The 16629-nt window shown below is 36.5% G+C and overlaps 1 protein-coding gene across 2 annotated transcripts; it reads right to left on the bottom strand.

Annotated features, from left to right (window-relative positions):
- Positions 1-3855: 3855 nt before the first annotated feature.
- Positions 3856-7297, bottom strand: LOC137744182 (putative WRKY transcription factor 70). Of its 2 annotated transcripts, none has more exons than XM_088681823.1 (3): positions 6695-7297; positions 4669-4773; positions 3856-4580 (listed from the first exon to the last, which is right to left on the bottom strand). In XM_088681823.1, the coding sequence occupies exons 1-3, from the start codon at positions 7138-7140 to the stop codon at positions 4067-4069; spliced, it is 1065 nt and encodes a 354-aa protein (XP_088537949.1). In that variant the 5' UTR covers positions 7141-7297; the 3' UTR covers positions 3856-4066. The 2 variants fall into 2 exon arrangements, with proteins under 2 accessions (XP_088537949.1, XP_068340148.2); XM_068484047.2 differs by having other exon boundaries at positions 3856-4535.
- Positions 7298-16629: the final 9332 nt, after the last annotated feature.

Below are 16629 nucleotides of genomic sequence, written 5' to 3'. Positions count from 1 at the left end.
AACAAGTTCTCTATTATCAACAATTTATATATATGTTGTTACAAATTGCTCCAAATCTTCCTGCCTCCGTCCCTCTCAACCACTTCTCACTTCCTCATTTTAATTCTTTTATTTTAAATATATATGTTGTTGAAGAAAATTGAGGTTTTACCATAAAACTAAGTGGCATTATGAAAGTAGCCCAACTTACTTATCGAGAGGGCAATCAGGTTGCTGATTTCTTAGCTAATTATAGGGTTGATCATGTTGAACCCTAATAATTAGCTAAGAGAGCCAGACAATTTGATCAACGAACACTAAGACGTCATAGCACCAATGAACTTGAAGAAGAAAGGAAGGGAATAAGTTGCAGTTTGGTGGTGTAATTTCCTTTGCTCAATCACATCCAGAATTAGATTAGATATTGATTAGAATAAGTTGCAATTTGATGGTGTAATCTTCCGCAGCAGGTATCAAGTTTGGTCATTGCTGCATTTTGCATTACAAGAAAAGTTGACAATAATCACTAACATTCGTTGTACACAATGAGGTGGCTAAACTCTTAACAAAGTATTTTTCTATGGGGTAATTAATTAGTATAATTTGTTCTTGCTAATTGTGGGGAATGAGAGTGCAAAACTCTTTCCAATTTTTACTAAGATAGCTCTTTACCGGGTTTTTAGCCCTCTTTTATCTTTCTGGAAAAATCCAACATGGTTAATCATCAAAATTATTGCAAGACTACTAATGGTTAGAACAATTACTGGTTCACACTTTTAAAAATATGATAAGCCAGTACAGTTTTTCATTTTTGTTATTTTTGATAAAAGTGATTTTGGAATGAAGAAATCGGAAAACATTAGGATTAGGATAAAACTTCTCAAACATTATAATCTTTTCTCTTTTTCTTGGAAAAATAATATTTATTGACATGAACATTGTTCTAATCAATTGGCTAAACTCACTAAAGCCTTTGCATAAAGTTATATGTATCTTGTTAGTTGGTGACCTAAAAACTTTTCATTTTCTTTATATTGGAGAGTCCATAAAGCATTAGAAAAAGAAAAAAGTTGAACAAACTTGTTCAACAAGCTTGACTCATCCGGCAGGAGCAAATCAATGAATAAAACCAATTCCCATCAGTTTCACAGAAGCTTAATTAATCAAATTTTCTAATCCCAAAACTGGGAAAATACATGACCTTTGTAATTAAGTAGAAAATGAACTTGGACTATATCTCCCATCATTTTGTCTGTAGCATGATAAATAAAGGAGTCCGCCTAAACTTCCCATCTTGATTACTTGATCATCTAGTCCCTGTCAGTGTTCTATTCAAACAATCACATGGAACTTTCCAGGCACATTCTTACAATATGATTGCTGAAGATTGGTGGGCTTCTCTTTCCTCTTTCTTCTCCTTTTTTTTTTTTTTTTTCTTCTTTTTGAAAATGGAACAAGTTGGTGGCTTGACAGTCTACCTTTTCGGGATTGAGAAGACTCACAGAGGTATTTTAGTCTCTTCTTAGCTACCATTGCGCGATTCAATGGGTCGGAAACACAGCTTGGTACACCAAGTATGTTTCCGATTTCTTCTCTTTCCTCTTATACATGGTTGCAAATTAAAAAAAAAAAAAAATTCAATAAATTATATTATGACACTTGGTGTACTGTTCTATGTTTCTAGTACTCTAAAAAATTTCTTCAACTTGAGCCACAAGACAATAGCTAAGCAAACAAAGCAGATAAAAATAGATTTGAACTAAGCGAATAAAAAAGAATAGGGTTCCTTCACTCCTTGATGTGTGATTCATATTGTTAACAAAGCCTTCTTGAGACTCGAGTCCTAATGTCTAATGGACACATTATCAATGTGAAAGCAATTTTATTTCCCTGGGACTAGAATTTCTGAGAATTATTTGTTTAAGGATTTGATTCCAAGGATAAACCATTCTTATAAATAAACCTGGGTTTGATTTCAATGATACATGTTTTAACCATTAGATTTGATTTTAGAAATTGTTAAATCTTTTATTTTTAATCACAATCTTTCCTTCCCAAGCACTTCGTACCTGTCTTTTTGGATCGCGCAACGATATGAAATTTCAAATTGCTCATGTGCAGTCCCAGCTACTATCTGCCTAGTGTCCCATGTCCCTTTACACAGACAATCTTTTCATATTTATGTCTAAATTCTAAGAGAACTGTTATTAACACTCTAAAAATCTCATTCTACATTCCTTGTAAGTATATTTTTCTTTCTAATTATAGAAAATTTGGAACACTAAATGAGATTTTTGGAATACTAATAACAATTCCCAATTCTAATACCAAAAGAGATCTCTGCCAGAAGTACTATTGCATACATATTTGTTTAGGCCAAAATTAAATAAAAATAAGGCCTCTTAAGTTGCTAGAAGTACTCACCTCCTTTAATGTAGATGTGCGCATTATCCTACATGCCCACGCCACCTCTAGATCGTGCGAACAATGTTAAGATACATCTGAAGGCCACCTAGCAGAAATTACAGTCACTAACAACACTAGATAAGATCTGATTGAGGTTGCTCTTTCTCCACTACCTATAAATAGAGCCAGAAGACTTCAAGTTCAGAACCTTCGTCAAATTCATTTTCTACAATTAAACAAAACCTAAAGTGACTCTTCAATCAAACCAACTGATTTTCATCACAAACCCATTTGCTCTTAAGTAAAACCCCTTAACTCTTCATCTACAAGCTCAAAGTCGTCATTTGAAGCAAATACTACCTACGATCCTGAGATCTAAAACTTTTACAATTCTACCACCTCGTGGTATGATTCAGTTAACGTGCAATTCCAACCACTCTGATTTCCTATCAAAGGCATCTGTTTTGTACTAAGTCCAATCCTATACGAGTGATATCAGTGGACTCCTTTAGTATTATATCGGCGTCCATGGCCTGAATTTGGCTAGACTTTTACCACTTTTCTTTACCTTTCCAGTTAATTATATTTCAAGTCATGTAGCTCAGCCTGTCGGCCTAGATTTTACTTTTATAAATGTTTATAGTCATGACTTCATCGTGAAAATGATTACATTATGTTTTTTGGTTTAGTTTTCATTTCTCATTTATTTACGTCCTTGTTCACTTGAGGCACATATAAGAAGTTAATTGAATCAGCATTCCACTAGGTGCATAATCATTTGGTTAACAAGTTAGATCTACGCACAACTTTCACATGCATTCGAACACAAACATTGCACGTTGGCAGTCTCTAACAGTGACATGCCTATTCTCTCTTTCTCTCGAGTCATCTCGTGGCGCTGAGACCGAAAACAACACTTTGAACACGTGTTGAACCCAACATGCAGACCTTCCAATTTTGACACCAACAGCACTGGATATTTAGAAATTTTCATGAACTAATTACTTGCATTGTTTTTGTTTAAAGTTCGGCTTAAATTTAAAGTGAGCAATTGGTTTCAAATTTCCTTCAATTTTTTAATGAGAACAACATGATATAATTCTTATATCCACCATAGTCATTTGTTTCTATCCAACCAATTAAACAAATTCTATCCGATTGCCATATTTTAAATTCTATCCAACATATTCAATAAATTCTAATTAAAACAACTAAAATAGGCAGGAATTTCCTTGTATGTAGTAAGATCTTCATAACTCTTTCGTTTCTTTTAATAGATAGTAAATCGAATTTTATCAGATCTCCGCATATTGGAGAAAAGAATTGATTTTATTAATTAAGAATTGTCATGCATTTTATATGAAAAGGGTGTTAAGCATAATTAAGCTTCCATTAATCACTTAACGAGGAGAAATAGAAAACATTGCTTCTTGAATATTTTGTTTTGGGATAATTAACTGTGTTTACATATTTTATAAACCAAGAAAGCAACAATTTTTTTCAAAGTACTCGGCAGTCATCCTCGAAAACACATCGTCACCATCATACCGATTGGTTCAAATATTTCATACGATTTTCCTAAAGTTCAATTTACCACAAGGATCGTACGCTAGCAGCTACTAAGTATGTAGTACTCATCAAAACTCAAAATTCAAATATCCGTATTTCAAAACTTCATTCATCAAAGTAAAGACTCCACAGTCTTCCAAAACACATCGTCATCTTCATACTGATCGATGCTTGATGAAAACCCACCCATGGGCCCAGAGGACTCGAACGCTGTCAGATCATGCGACACAAGATGATCATGCCGTACTGAATGGTTGTGGTCGCTTGTCACTATGTGATCAATTGTTGCAATATCTTCTTTAGCGAACACTTCTTCTTTAACTGATGATGAAGCGAAGGATGCGAAAAATGGGTGCTCTTGTTTGTTTGTCAACCAGTTGGCGTTTTCAAAACTAATGAACTTTGAAGAATCCCTAGGACTTGTGCAATCCAAGACTTGTTCAGAAGTTTTGAGGTAGTCTCTGCACGTGTGGGTGCCATAATATGTGGTTCGGAACACTGGTGGATGATGTTGAACTTGTTGAACGCGCTTGGTTGCTTTGCACACTTGATCGTGTTTGTGAGTGCATCTAAAGTAGTTCCTGCATATATATATGTACATATACATATATACATACACAACATAACTATGGGAATCTTCATTTCTTGAATTGTTACCCGTTTAATTATTGAAATTTGTTACAATTTTTCAAGGTAAATCGTATATGTATGTACCTTGGATGCTTGGCATTGTGGATATTTTTTTGTCCATACTTTCTCCATGCATGGCCGTCATCAATCAAAGCAGGAGTGTCTCTAGTCCAAGAGTGTGAAGTCTTCCTGCATGGAATCAACAAGTTGCAACTCTTTGTTAGAACTTTTAAATTAATATATAAATCCAACAATTTAGGCTAAGTGATAATGCTACCACTCTAAGAAGAATATGAGTGAGAAAGAAAAAGAGAAGGGTAAATTACGCAGAATTATCTTAACTATTGGGTCATTAATAGTTTCATACCTCGTCTTTAAAAAGTTTTAATGTCATACCTCATCTACGAATTTGTTACAATTTCATACCTTCCGTCAGTTGTCTGTCAATTCCTCCGTTAAATGTTGATGTGGCTTGAGGTGGGACCCAATTTTTATTAAAAAAATAATTAAATATTAAAATAAATAAAAGAAAAAACCAAAAAACCAAAACAATCCAAACCCACACCCAGATCCCCTTCCCTACCCCGCTCCCCGCCCGCGAAAATCCTCATCCCCATCCCTTTCCTTCCAAACCCATAACCCCACCCCCACCCCCACCTCCCCCAGCCCACAACCTCTCTCTCTCTCTCTCCTCACACATATTCTCACACATTTTCTTCCCCAAAAACAAATCTCAAATTGTGTGGCAAAGGGAGAAAGGGAAAGCGCGGTGAAAGCGAGCTAGAGGCGGCGAGCGTCGAAACCCGACGGCGCAGTCTAAAGGAACTGGATCCGGAGGTTGAGGTCGGCTACCCCAGGCTGCTCATGATGGCCTGGATGAGCTCGGCGATCTGGGTGTGCGAGTGGAAGAAGGGGGATTGCGAGTGCGTGAGGGTGAAGACTGGGTGGGTTACGGCGGTGGCGGCGGAGGGACTGGATTTCTTCTTCCGGGAGAAGAGGGATTTGAATTTGAAAATTGGGAGAATTTGGGATTTGTTTTTGGTTTTGGGGATCTGGTGGGGTGGGGGGGGGGGGGGGTTCTGGTTTTGGGTTGGTAGATGGGAGCGGGGAAGAAGAAGGTTGAGTTTTTTTTTAATATTCAATTAATTTTTTAATAAAAAATGGGTCCCGCCTCAAGCCACGTCAGCATTTAACGGAGGAATTGACAAACAACTGACAGAAGCTATGAAATTGTAACAAATTCGTAGATGAGGTATGACATTGAAACTTTTTAAAGACGAGGTATGAAACTGTTAATGACCCAATAGTACTATTAAGGTAGTTCTGTGTAATTTATCCAAAAAAGAAGCATCCAAATTTTGTAAATATATGGCATGACATGAACATATGAGAGCAAGGGGCAGTCCTTACTCTTTTGTCTTATTAGAAATTCTATGCATTATTAAATATAATAATATTTTTCATTCATTGAATCTAACAACTGTTGAGTAAATTAATTATAGTTACAATTGTTCACACATCAATATAAATCTAACAACTACGATGATCAAATTAATTACACCTTTTCTTATCACCCACATGTGGATGATATGAAATTTTGACAAAAGCCAAATTTTATAAATCGACATACATCAATTCTCTCATTTTGATTCATAAGCATAGAAATTTAGGATTTTCAAGTGAAGAAAAACTTGAAATTTGGGACCTCCAGTTCCCCGAGTTTAAATTTTATGTAAAGAGGTTATTTCCAAATTTTTATGAGTGAGAGTTTAAAACTAAAAAATTATGTGTTAAAATTCCGTTGTATTTTTAGTTGAACCAAATAAAAAAATTTACAAATTCCAGAAAATAAAATTCCGTCATTTGTATCTCTGTCATCTTGAAATTTTTTAGTAATCTTAAATTTTTTCATCTATACACAGTGTAATTGTTGAAGTAAAAGACTCTTTAGTATTTGTTTCATACACAAATGTTTGAGATTGAACAATCAATTAATCACACATGGAAAGAGTTTTTAACTGGAAGAAAAATCATTGTGAACAGTATGTTAATGCAGATGTTAATGAATATTACCTACGTATTAATTAATTAGAGAAATATAACTAATTACCTTCTCGTGTAAGAACCTCTTCGATCCTTGAAGGTTGAACTGCTTCTACAACTGTTCTCCTCCTCAGTATAGTCTTCAGGCTTAATAGCAGCTGCATGACCATGATTAGCACCCCAAGATGACGAATATGCACCACCACCACCACTACTACCACCGTCACTAACACCACTACCACCACCACCAACACCTCTACTATTTCCTTGAATCTGATCGGAAACAAACTCTTGATCAGACTCCTTCCCATTTAAAATCAAAAGGGTATTCGCAAATGACCCCAAAAGCTTGTTAACAATACCTTCAGCCGATCTCCCATCATGACCATTAACGACAAGTGACCTATTATCAAAACCCCTGTTAAGTTGACTTGCCAGCTCACGCCCTTGGATCAACTCCTCCATCACCCTCCCCCTATTTGAAAGCAGACCCTCCGGCCACGACCACTCCATTAATCCAAATCTCCTGATTAACAACTAACTATTATAACAATTAAAAATTAATTGATCTCTCTGTGTTTCTGTGAGGGTTTGTGGTTTGCATAGCTGTAGCCAAAGTGATGGATGGGAAGCACTTTATAGCCGTCAAAAAAGCTCCTCAGGTTGGAGATATTTTTCATGGGCTCCGAATATGTTGTATAGTACACTCCGTATTAATTACTATATACGTAGTCAGATACTTAGTTAAAAAAAATTAACAACTTAAAAACTAAAACCTTCCTCTTCTTATATAATGAGAAATGGTGTATCATTTGTATTTCGAACAAAATGAGAAAGGGTAATACTAGAGACACTAAATTTAGAGACAAAATTTACACACTAAATATGTCATCAATTACACGTTTATTAACGCTTAAATAATAAACCAATCATCAACATTTATATATTTTAATTTTTAAAATTTTATCTACTCATTTAATATTCCTACCATAATTATCCAATTAGAAATTTCTCCTCAGGTTGAAGGAAGGAGACGCGAAAGTCCAGGATTCACAATACGATGCCATCACGCGATGCAGGTCTATTTTTTTCCAGCCATGGGCTGGATGAGCCTCCACATAATGCTATATTTGGTTGATTGCTCCACACGCGCTTGTCCTACGCTTGTTGTTATCGTACGACGTCATTGCTTGAGGGTAACCCTAGTGTACAGAGGGAGGTAAGACTTAGATCTGGTTTGGTATTGAGGTGATTCTGAAAAAAGCTGGTATAAAAAAAAGCTGGGAGCTGTTTTTGTGTTTGGTAAACATTCAGCTTCAGCTTTTTTTCACAGTTTTGGGTGAAAAAAAGCCAAAAATAAGAAGCTGCAAAACCCAGCTTTGAAAAATCGGTTTTTTTTCACATCTGTTTTACATAAAAGTTTACCAAACACTATAATATTGTTTTTTTTTTAAAAGCACTTTTACAAAAATGGTTACCAAACACTTTGCTGCTTTATTTCACAGCCGCTTATTCTCACAGCACAGCAGAATCAGTTTTTTTTCAAAGCACAACAATACCAAACCAGCCATTAGGGCGGGCAAATTCCGCTTCTCACCTTTTTTTTTTTTTTTTTTTCATTAAAAATTATTCTATTAATAATATTAAAATAGTGAAAAATCCTCTTTTATTTTTTAAAATGCCCTTCTTTTTTAATTTTATTTTTAATTTTTTTTATCCTCACGCACTAATGTCTAAATCTTGTCGAGTTGCATGTATTTGAGTAATTAGTACGAATAAGTATTAGATTGTCAATACAACAATCAAAGACAAAATTAGACAAGAGAGTAATAAAATTAGGCATTTTGTAACTAATTTTTTTAGCATTTGTGAAAATCCTAGCTTTATTTGTCCAAAAAATGAGCTTAAATTTTTTAAGGTGCCACCTCTTAGTTAAATTTATGGCTTTGTCCCTGCTAGTGTCGTCAGCCATTGGTTCCTACTTGGCTTTGTTGACATTTATTTATTTACTTTTTTAATTTTTAATTTTTATAATATTAGCAACCCAACAATAAAAAAATCACTTGTTGTTGGGCCATCTATATTATGGTATAATCTTAGGAGGAGGATTATCTTCCCTTCTAATCTCTCTCTCTTTCTCTCTCATTCTATTTAAATGGTCACGGTTAAACCACATCAACATTTTATATTGATTTTTTTTATAGAAACAATAAAATAAAAATCAACGTGTGAGAAGAGGGGAGGGAAGAAGATGAGAATAGAAGAGGACACAATCTTACTCCATTATCTTATCCTAATTCTGAATATTACTCTCTTCCCAGTTGGGCAAATTACGATTGCATCCTTTAGAATTGTGCTCGTGGAGCCCTTGAGTGGAGATTTTAGTTATAAATGGCAAAGAGAGTGGCATTGTCGTTGTTAATAAGACGACACTAAGGTGGTAGTTTACGGAATTGTATCCTCTCCCGAGTAGGAGATCAGGATCTTCCTGACCCATTAACACGGGCCTTTGGATTTTGACCCAACGGTTACAAACATAGAATCCCTCTAAAAGTTATAATAATTGTAACCATTGGATTAAAATCCAATGGTCTGTGTTAGTGGATCAGGAGGATCCTGATCTCCTGCTCAGGAGAGGATCCAATTCCGTAGTTTACAACTCCAACGTCCTTGTTCCAGGGTATCGAGTCCGTCCATTCAAATCTCAACGCGTGGAGATACATCATTGGACCAAAACTTCTTCTAAACTACTGTCATGATACATATACCTCAAATTCATCATTTCACATCTAAATGTCTCATGTGATAGTTATATAACCCTTTATTCGTGATAATATTATTTCTTTTAACACTTGATGATATTCCTAGTTGTAAATTAGGCAAACCCGATCTACATCAAACTCGAGTGCTTATTGTATTATATATCCCCAGGTTTGGGGGAGGTAAGGCATCGATCTAAACAAGTCCAAAAAGAAGTATATCTTGTGTCCCATTTGTTTCACTGGAGTAACAAAAAACTTAAGGGTGCGTTTATTGCATTAGATTATCTCAAACTGGACTAATTTAAAGGACTACACTAGATTGACTTGACACAAACTAATTAGTATAAATATACTAAAGCGTTTGGTGCAGTGTAAGACTAAATTACAAACTAAATTATTTTTGGAATTCAAATATTTTTTTTGTCATTTTCTAATTCATTTCATTAATTTTTTTTATTATTAATCTTTTTATTATTTATTTTATATATATATTTGACTCACTCTCTCGACCTTTCATTTCTTCTCTTCTTTTCATTTGATGTCTCTTTTTCGCACCGTCCACAATTGCTCATAGTAAAAATCAAACCCAAAAAAAAAAAGGGATCAATAATTTCTCTTATTTTCATTTGCTTTCTCTTCAAATAAAACCCAAAAAATCCCAAATTGTTTTTCTTTTTTCAATTTGTAGAGGCTTCATCGCGCCTCTTTTCAAATTGTGCAGAGACATTGTCGGTTGTTGCCCGCTCTAGTTGGGAGTTGTTGTAGACGACGCTACGCAGGCTTGAAAATGACTCAAGTTTGGAGACAAAGACCATCAACGGGGATTTGGGTTTTGACGGTGACCATTGACTACAAGGACGACGTGAAGCAGCCTGAATGAGTCTAAGGCAAAGCAAAGCAGGGATTGGAGACGGGATTAGCAATCCACTCCATTCCGCGTCGGGGGGGGGGGGGGGTGGGTTCTCATTAAGACCGCCTAGCGAAGGATTTTGTTTTGTGAATACAAGTCCAACTTAGTCCCATTAAAGTCAGTCTCTCTTCGCATCAAATACAGACTAGTAAGCCAGTTTAGTCCAATAAAATTTAACAAGGCCAAAACAAACGCGCCCTAGTATTTTTTTATAAAAAGAATAATAATAATTATTATTATTATAATATTTTTTATTTTTAATTATTTTTAATATCCACATGGCGCCTAGTCATTGTCCACGTGGGTGCCACGTCATCAGGTAATGGTTGATTTAACAACAACCTTAACAGATGTATGAAAGTGTCCCAATTATGACTTTAGGTACCACTTTGGAATGAAAAAAAACTTCATGTACTAAATATAGAAAACCATGAAACTTTAGGGTAGTAAATTGAGATTAACCCTTAGAGTTCAATTGATGGTTGCAGGAGAGACAATTTCTGACAATGACATTATAATTGCTGGGTTGGCTAGTTTGCCTAAGGAATATGCTGTTATTTGAACTGTTATTTTGGCAAAGGAGTCTTCAATTACTTTAAGAAAATTTCGTGCACAATTACTTGGTACTGAAAAGGAGATTGAAGGAGAAATGAATCTGTTATCTCAAAATATGGCTACTCTCTTTGTTCAAGGTTCTTATTCTGGAAAAAATACTAGTTCGGGTTCTATCATGTATGGTCATGGATCTTCAAATGGTGCATCTTCATCTAATTCTAATCAAAACTTTGTTGAGTCTCAGATATTTAGCTCAAATACAACACTGTCATTTCCTCTAGGACATCAAGTCTCAGAATTTCAATATGGGTTAAAAGTTTAACAATGGCAGTCACTACAAGAATAATGGTAGCAACTATAGAAATAGTAACAGCTTCAGAGGAAGAGGGTACAATAATGAAAACAATCATTATTCTGCAAGATCAAGACAAGCATAGAATGGAGCTGGACCATGGTTAGGCAATACATAAGCAAGAACAAATGTTGCAATTGAATGCCAGATTTGCAATAAAAGGGGACATACTACAATAAACTATTTTCACAGAAACACAAACAATGCTTCAGCTGGTTTTGTTGTAGAATGCCAAATATGTGGAAAAAAGGGGCACTCTGCACTGGATTGCTTCCATAGAGGAAATTATGCATTTCGCGGTCTGCCACCACCATCATCCTAATTTGCCATGAATGCACAACAAACATCTCAAATTCTTCCTCAGGATTCATTGATTGTGGATTCGGGTGTTTCTCATCATATGACTGCAAATATAACTGCATTGAATCAAGTGGCTCCTTATCAAGGTTCTGATAACATAACCATTGGTAATGGTTTAAGTTTACCAATTCAACATATTGGTTCCACTGCAATTCAAACTGATAATCACTTTCTTGTTCTCAGTAAGGTTCTTCATGTCCTAAATATTGCCAGAAGCCTTTTTAAGTTAAACAACTATGTGCAGATAATAACAACTAGTTTATATGTGATGAATGTACATTTTTTGTGCAGGACAAGAAGACAAGGGAGGCGATGTATCACGGAAAGAGTAAACCAGAAGAGCTATTTCATATTCCAGTGTGATTAAAGCTTCAAGAGGGTTAAAGGCTGTTACAAAAGATCCAGTAGCTTACTTAGGAAAAATGGTGAAATCTAATGTTTGGCACCAAAGGTTGGGGCACCCTGCTCATGATACTATGATTGCTATGTTGAAACAATCTAAGGTTGTACACAAGTTAAATGATACATGTACTACTTGTATTTCTTATATTAGAGGGAAAATGTCTAGGATACCATTTCCTGTTAGAAATGACAGATGTTTGGTTCCTTTTGAGAAAGTTCATACTAATATTTAGGGTCCAACTCCTATAAAATCCGTGGAATGATATAGATACTATGTAATTTTTGTTGATGAATATACAAGGTTTACTTGGATATTTCCCATGTGCAATAAATCTGATGTGTATGCAATTTTTGTTAAATTATATACTTTCATTGACACTCAGTTTGGGATTGTAGACATAAATTTCGTTGCATGCAAATGATGCAAATGACATGCAATTTCGTTGCATGCAAATAATGCAAATGATGCAAATGATGCAAATGACATGTGGCACAAATCAAGTAAATGAAGTACAAAACTTTCCCAAAATTTGGCAAAAGGGAGAAAATATCCCTTAAAATCGGCAAGGGGCCCAAATTACTCCTAAAACCGGAAAGAAGGCTAAAACATCTTCATAAAACAAGTAAGAATTGAAATTGCTCACAAAATAAGCAAGAAAGCCTAATAGATTTCAGCCAAGCAAGGGAAAGTGGTTGAAAACAAGACACAAAACATGCCTAAATTCTCCTATGGACGAATCAAGACACAAATCAAAGCCAAATCCATCCAAAGGCAAGCTTTGAGAAGCTTATAAATACAAGGTCGAAAAAATCTCACATTCAGAAGAACCTCTACATAAATCTTTGAAGACTAATACGCTGCTGCTAAAGCTCTCTTTGAAGAACGTACAACCAAAGCCGAAGCATTCCCTTGAAGAATCAACAAGCACTTGTGCTGATTCCTTCAAGACTTTGTTGCAAGCTTGAAACTTGTAACGACGTTCGATTTAAGATTTAAGTCATCAAGACCCTTGAATCAATGAAGTCCTACATCAACTATACCTTTGTCGCAGGTCATACATAAACCTGAGGTGAAGACTATCCACACATCGTTTCAAGCTCAAAACTTAAAGCAATCGTTCAATCGTTTATCTGAGATCAAGTCATTGCGACCCTTGGATCAACAACCTACGCATCTACATCAAATTTGAAGACTGAATCAAAAGAAAGTTGTAAACAGAGATTGTAACCCTACAAATTCATCAATACAAATCTACTTTGTACACATGTTCTCGTTTCATTCGTTATAGAATTTTAGTGTTTACAAATTTGGCACCCCTAATGGGACTTCTCTGCCTCTCATCTATATCTTCAAATCCACAAGAAACATACATGACATCAAGGAAGCATCAAGCTGTTCCTGTAACCAATGCGAAGAATAAGAATATCCTTGCCGTAAGTGGTGGCACTTTGGGCGTTATAACTTGAAACAAGGCAAAAACTCTCTCAGTCGTGCCTTTCACCCCTATATCAACTCTGCCGAAGGAGAATGAGCCCGTAGGGGTGGAAAAAATTCCCGAAAATCCCAAACCGAACCGAAAAAATCCCGATCCCAAACCAAAAATTTCCCAAACCAAAATTCCCGAAATTTTCGAGATGCTATCCCAAACCGATCCCGAAATTTTGGTACGGGATTTGGGATTGACTTCTCAATATTTTGGGAATCCCATACCAAACCGAAATTATATATTATTAATTAGTATATATATTTATACATATATATTATATATTATTCTTTTATAATTGATGCTAGTAGTTTCTAATTCATGCTCTGCAACCTGGAATGCCTTGCACCTTGCATATTTTTCATGTTCTGTTTGATATTCATTTGGATTTTATTATTGCTGCTGTCATGGCTGATGATTTCAGAAGGTTTGATTCTTTTGTCTCTCAACAGATTGCCAAAAGGGTTTAATTAATTTGAATTTTGACTCTGATAAAAACAATCAAGCATGCCAATATTTGATTAAATGGTAGTGTGAATGAAATAACATTCCTAGTTCATGAATGTATTCTTAAATTATATATTTGAAGAATAATTCATAATTTCATATTTTAATTTGGGATTCCCGATTTGTCCCAAAATCCCGAAAATTTGGTTTGGGATTGGTCTTCAAGTTCCCGTCCCAAAAGATTTCGGTTTGGAATTTGGGATACTACTTTCGGTTCGGTATCCCATACCGAACTACCCCTATGAGCCCGTGATCACCCTGGCCTCGCTAAGAGCTCTAAGGGAAGAAAGCCCGAGGAGGTACTCCGAATCGTTGACTTCCGATGCCGACTCAAGCAACAGCTCGTATCCCGTAGCCATGCAAGTCATAACTACTGGTGCAACTTCAATCGAGAAGCAGCATACATAAATAAGATAATCAATTGCAAGGCTGACAATGACTGTGTAAGAGAATGACTTGCAAATTGCTAAACTCGTAAACAATATGGAGGCGCAGCACGGTAATAATGCTGACCCAAATATTGATCCGCTAAAGGAGGAGACTAACGAGAACGAGGAGCCTTTGGTGGAGAAAGCTAAGGAGAAACTGGAGGTAGACCGAGATGCGACGTTCATGAGATCTCTCTCTATCCAACAGCTGTAAGAGATGATCGCAAGCAGCATCAAGACGCAATATAAAGGGAACTTACATAACTATGTACTGTACTCAAAGCCATACTCCAAAAAGATTGACACCTTGAGGATGCCAAGGGTTATCAACCGCTAAAATTTATGCAATTTGATGGAAATGGTAATCTTAAACAACATATTACCCATTTCATCGAAACTTGCAACAATGTTGGGACGGAGGGAGACTACCTTGTCAAGCAGTTCATGCGCTTACTAAAAGGTAACGCCTTTGACTAGTACACTAACCTCGAGATTGAATCTATCAACAGCTAGGACCAGCTTGAAAGGGAATTCCTCAACCACTTTTACAGCACCTACCGCATTATAAGCATGCTGGAGCTAACAAGTATAAAGCAGTGGAATGATGAGCCTGTCATCGACTATATCAATAGATGGCTTTCATTAAGTTTAGATTGCAAAAATCGACTTTCAGAAACCTTTGCCATTGATATGTGTGTTTAAGGTATGCACTCGGGGCTACATTACATCCTCCAAGGCATAAAGTCGAGAACATTTGAGGAGTTGACAACTCGATCCCACAACATGGAGCTGAGTTTGCCAATCATGGTAAGAATGAGTCGATCACCGACTTCAAGAGGGATAAGGTGTTTGCTCCGAAGGTAGACAAGATTAGGAAGAAGCTCGCCAATGAAGCTTTTACCGTCAATACTACCCCAATTAGGACCTCCTTCGCGCCCGTCAAGATCTCTTCCAAAAACATAACAAATGAGATGAAGAAAGGTGAGTCTTCTCGTACCCAAGATAGGTACAAAAACACCTTGAGGGAACTGGAGCAGAAGACATACCCTTTTTTTCAGACTTTGACATGGCCGCAATGTTAGACGACCAGTTAGAGAAGAAGGTAATCGAGCTACTTGAATACAAGTGCCTCGAATAGATGAATCGCGTTAACAATCCTAGTTATTGCAAATACCATTGTATCATGAGTCATCTAGTTGACATGTGCTTCGTCCTCAAAGAACTTATCATGAAGCTGGCACATCAAGGGCAAATCAAACTTGACCTTGAAGACATGGCCGCAACACACACTACTACAATTACGTTTGGATCATTCAATCCCATGCTTCTCTAATTGACACATGACCACTCTTGACCATGCTCAAGCCACACGGCACCTACCGACGATGAAGAAGGGTGGACATTGGTGACCTACAAAAAGACGAGGAAGCCAAGACCACAAGGCACACGGTCAAAGGTGGAGCAAAGGAGAAAGCACCGGCGCTGCAATAATAGGAATCTCAAAAGTAGCGTAAGAGCTGCTTAGCCAACGTATGCTGGGGAACTTATGGAGCAAAAGCCACACATTCCTGTTTTCTTGCATGAGTATTTCCCGAAGGACTTCTTCCAACAGTGCACTATCGCTACTTATCACATGGTTGAAATAAAGATAGAAGAGCCCTCAAAAGGCAAAGCTATTATTATCGAGGAAGAGGAGACCCTCACGCCCAAAGATGGTCTGCCAACATACTTTAGCATCGAGGAAGACCTACGATTGCCCAAGAAGATGCAAAAAGCACTAGTAGTGGTCTTGGCGAACCCTAACGACCATGAAGTGCAAGAAAGCAATGACGAAGGCTTGAAGCTTTGACCACACGAATATGCCACATGTTATGTCGCCTATGACACAATCAACTTCACTGATGAAGACTTGCTGCTGGGATTAAAACCTCATAACTATCATTTCTTCGTCTCTGGGTATGTGAGAGAGAACAAAATCAACCACATGCTTATAAATAGTGGGTCAGCCATAAACATCATGCCAAAGTCAACAATGACCATAATCGGCATCAAGGTAGATGAATTATCTTGAAGCTGCCTCATAATCCGAGGTTTTAACCAAGGAGGACAAAGAGATATGAGCATGATCCGAGTGGAGATGACCATTGGCAAACTTAAATTAAGCACACTATTCCACCTGATTGATGCAAAAACTTCCAATAGCTTGCTCTTAGGAAGGCCTTGGATCCACGAAAGTGGAGTA

The sequence above is a fragment of the Pyrus communis genome, chromosome 12 (assembly GCF_041283825.1).
Source record: "Pyrus communis isolate YQ-2024b chromosome 12, ASM4128382v1, whole genome shotgun sequence".
NCBI classification, from domain to species: Eukaryota; Viridiplantae; Streptophyta; class Magnoliopsida; order Rosales; family Rosaceae; genus Pyrus; species Pyrus communis.
The sequence above is the reverse complement of the archived record's forward strand: the minus strand, read 5'-3'. Positions and strand labels throughout refer to the sequence as shown.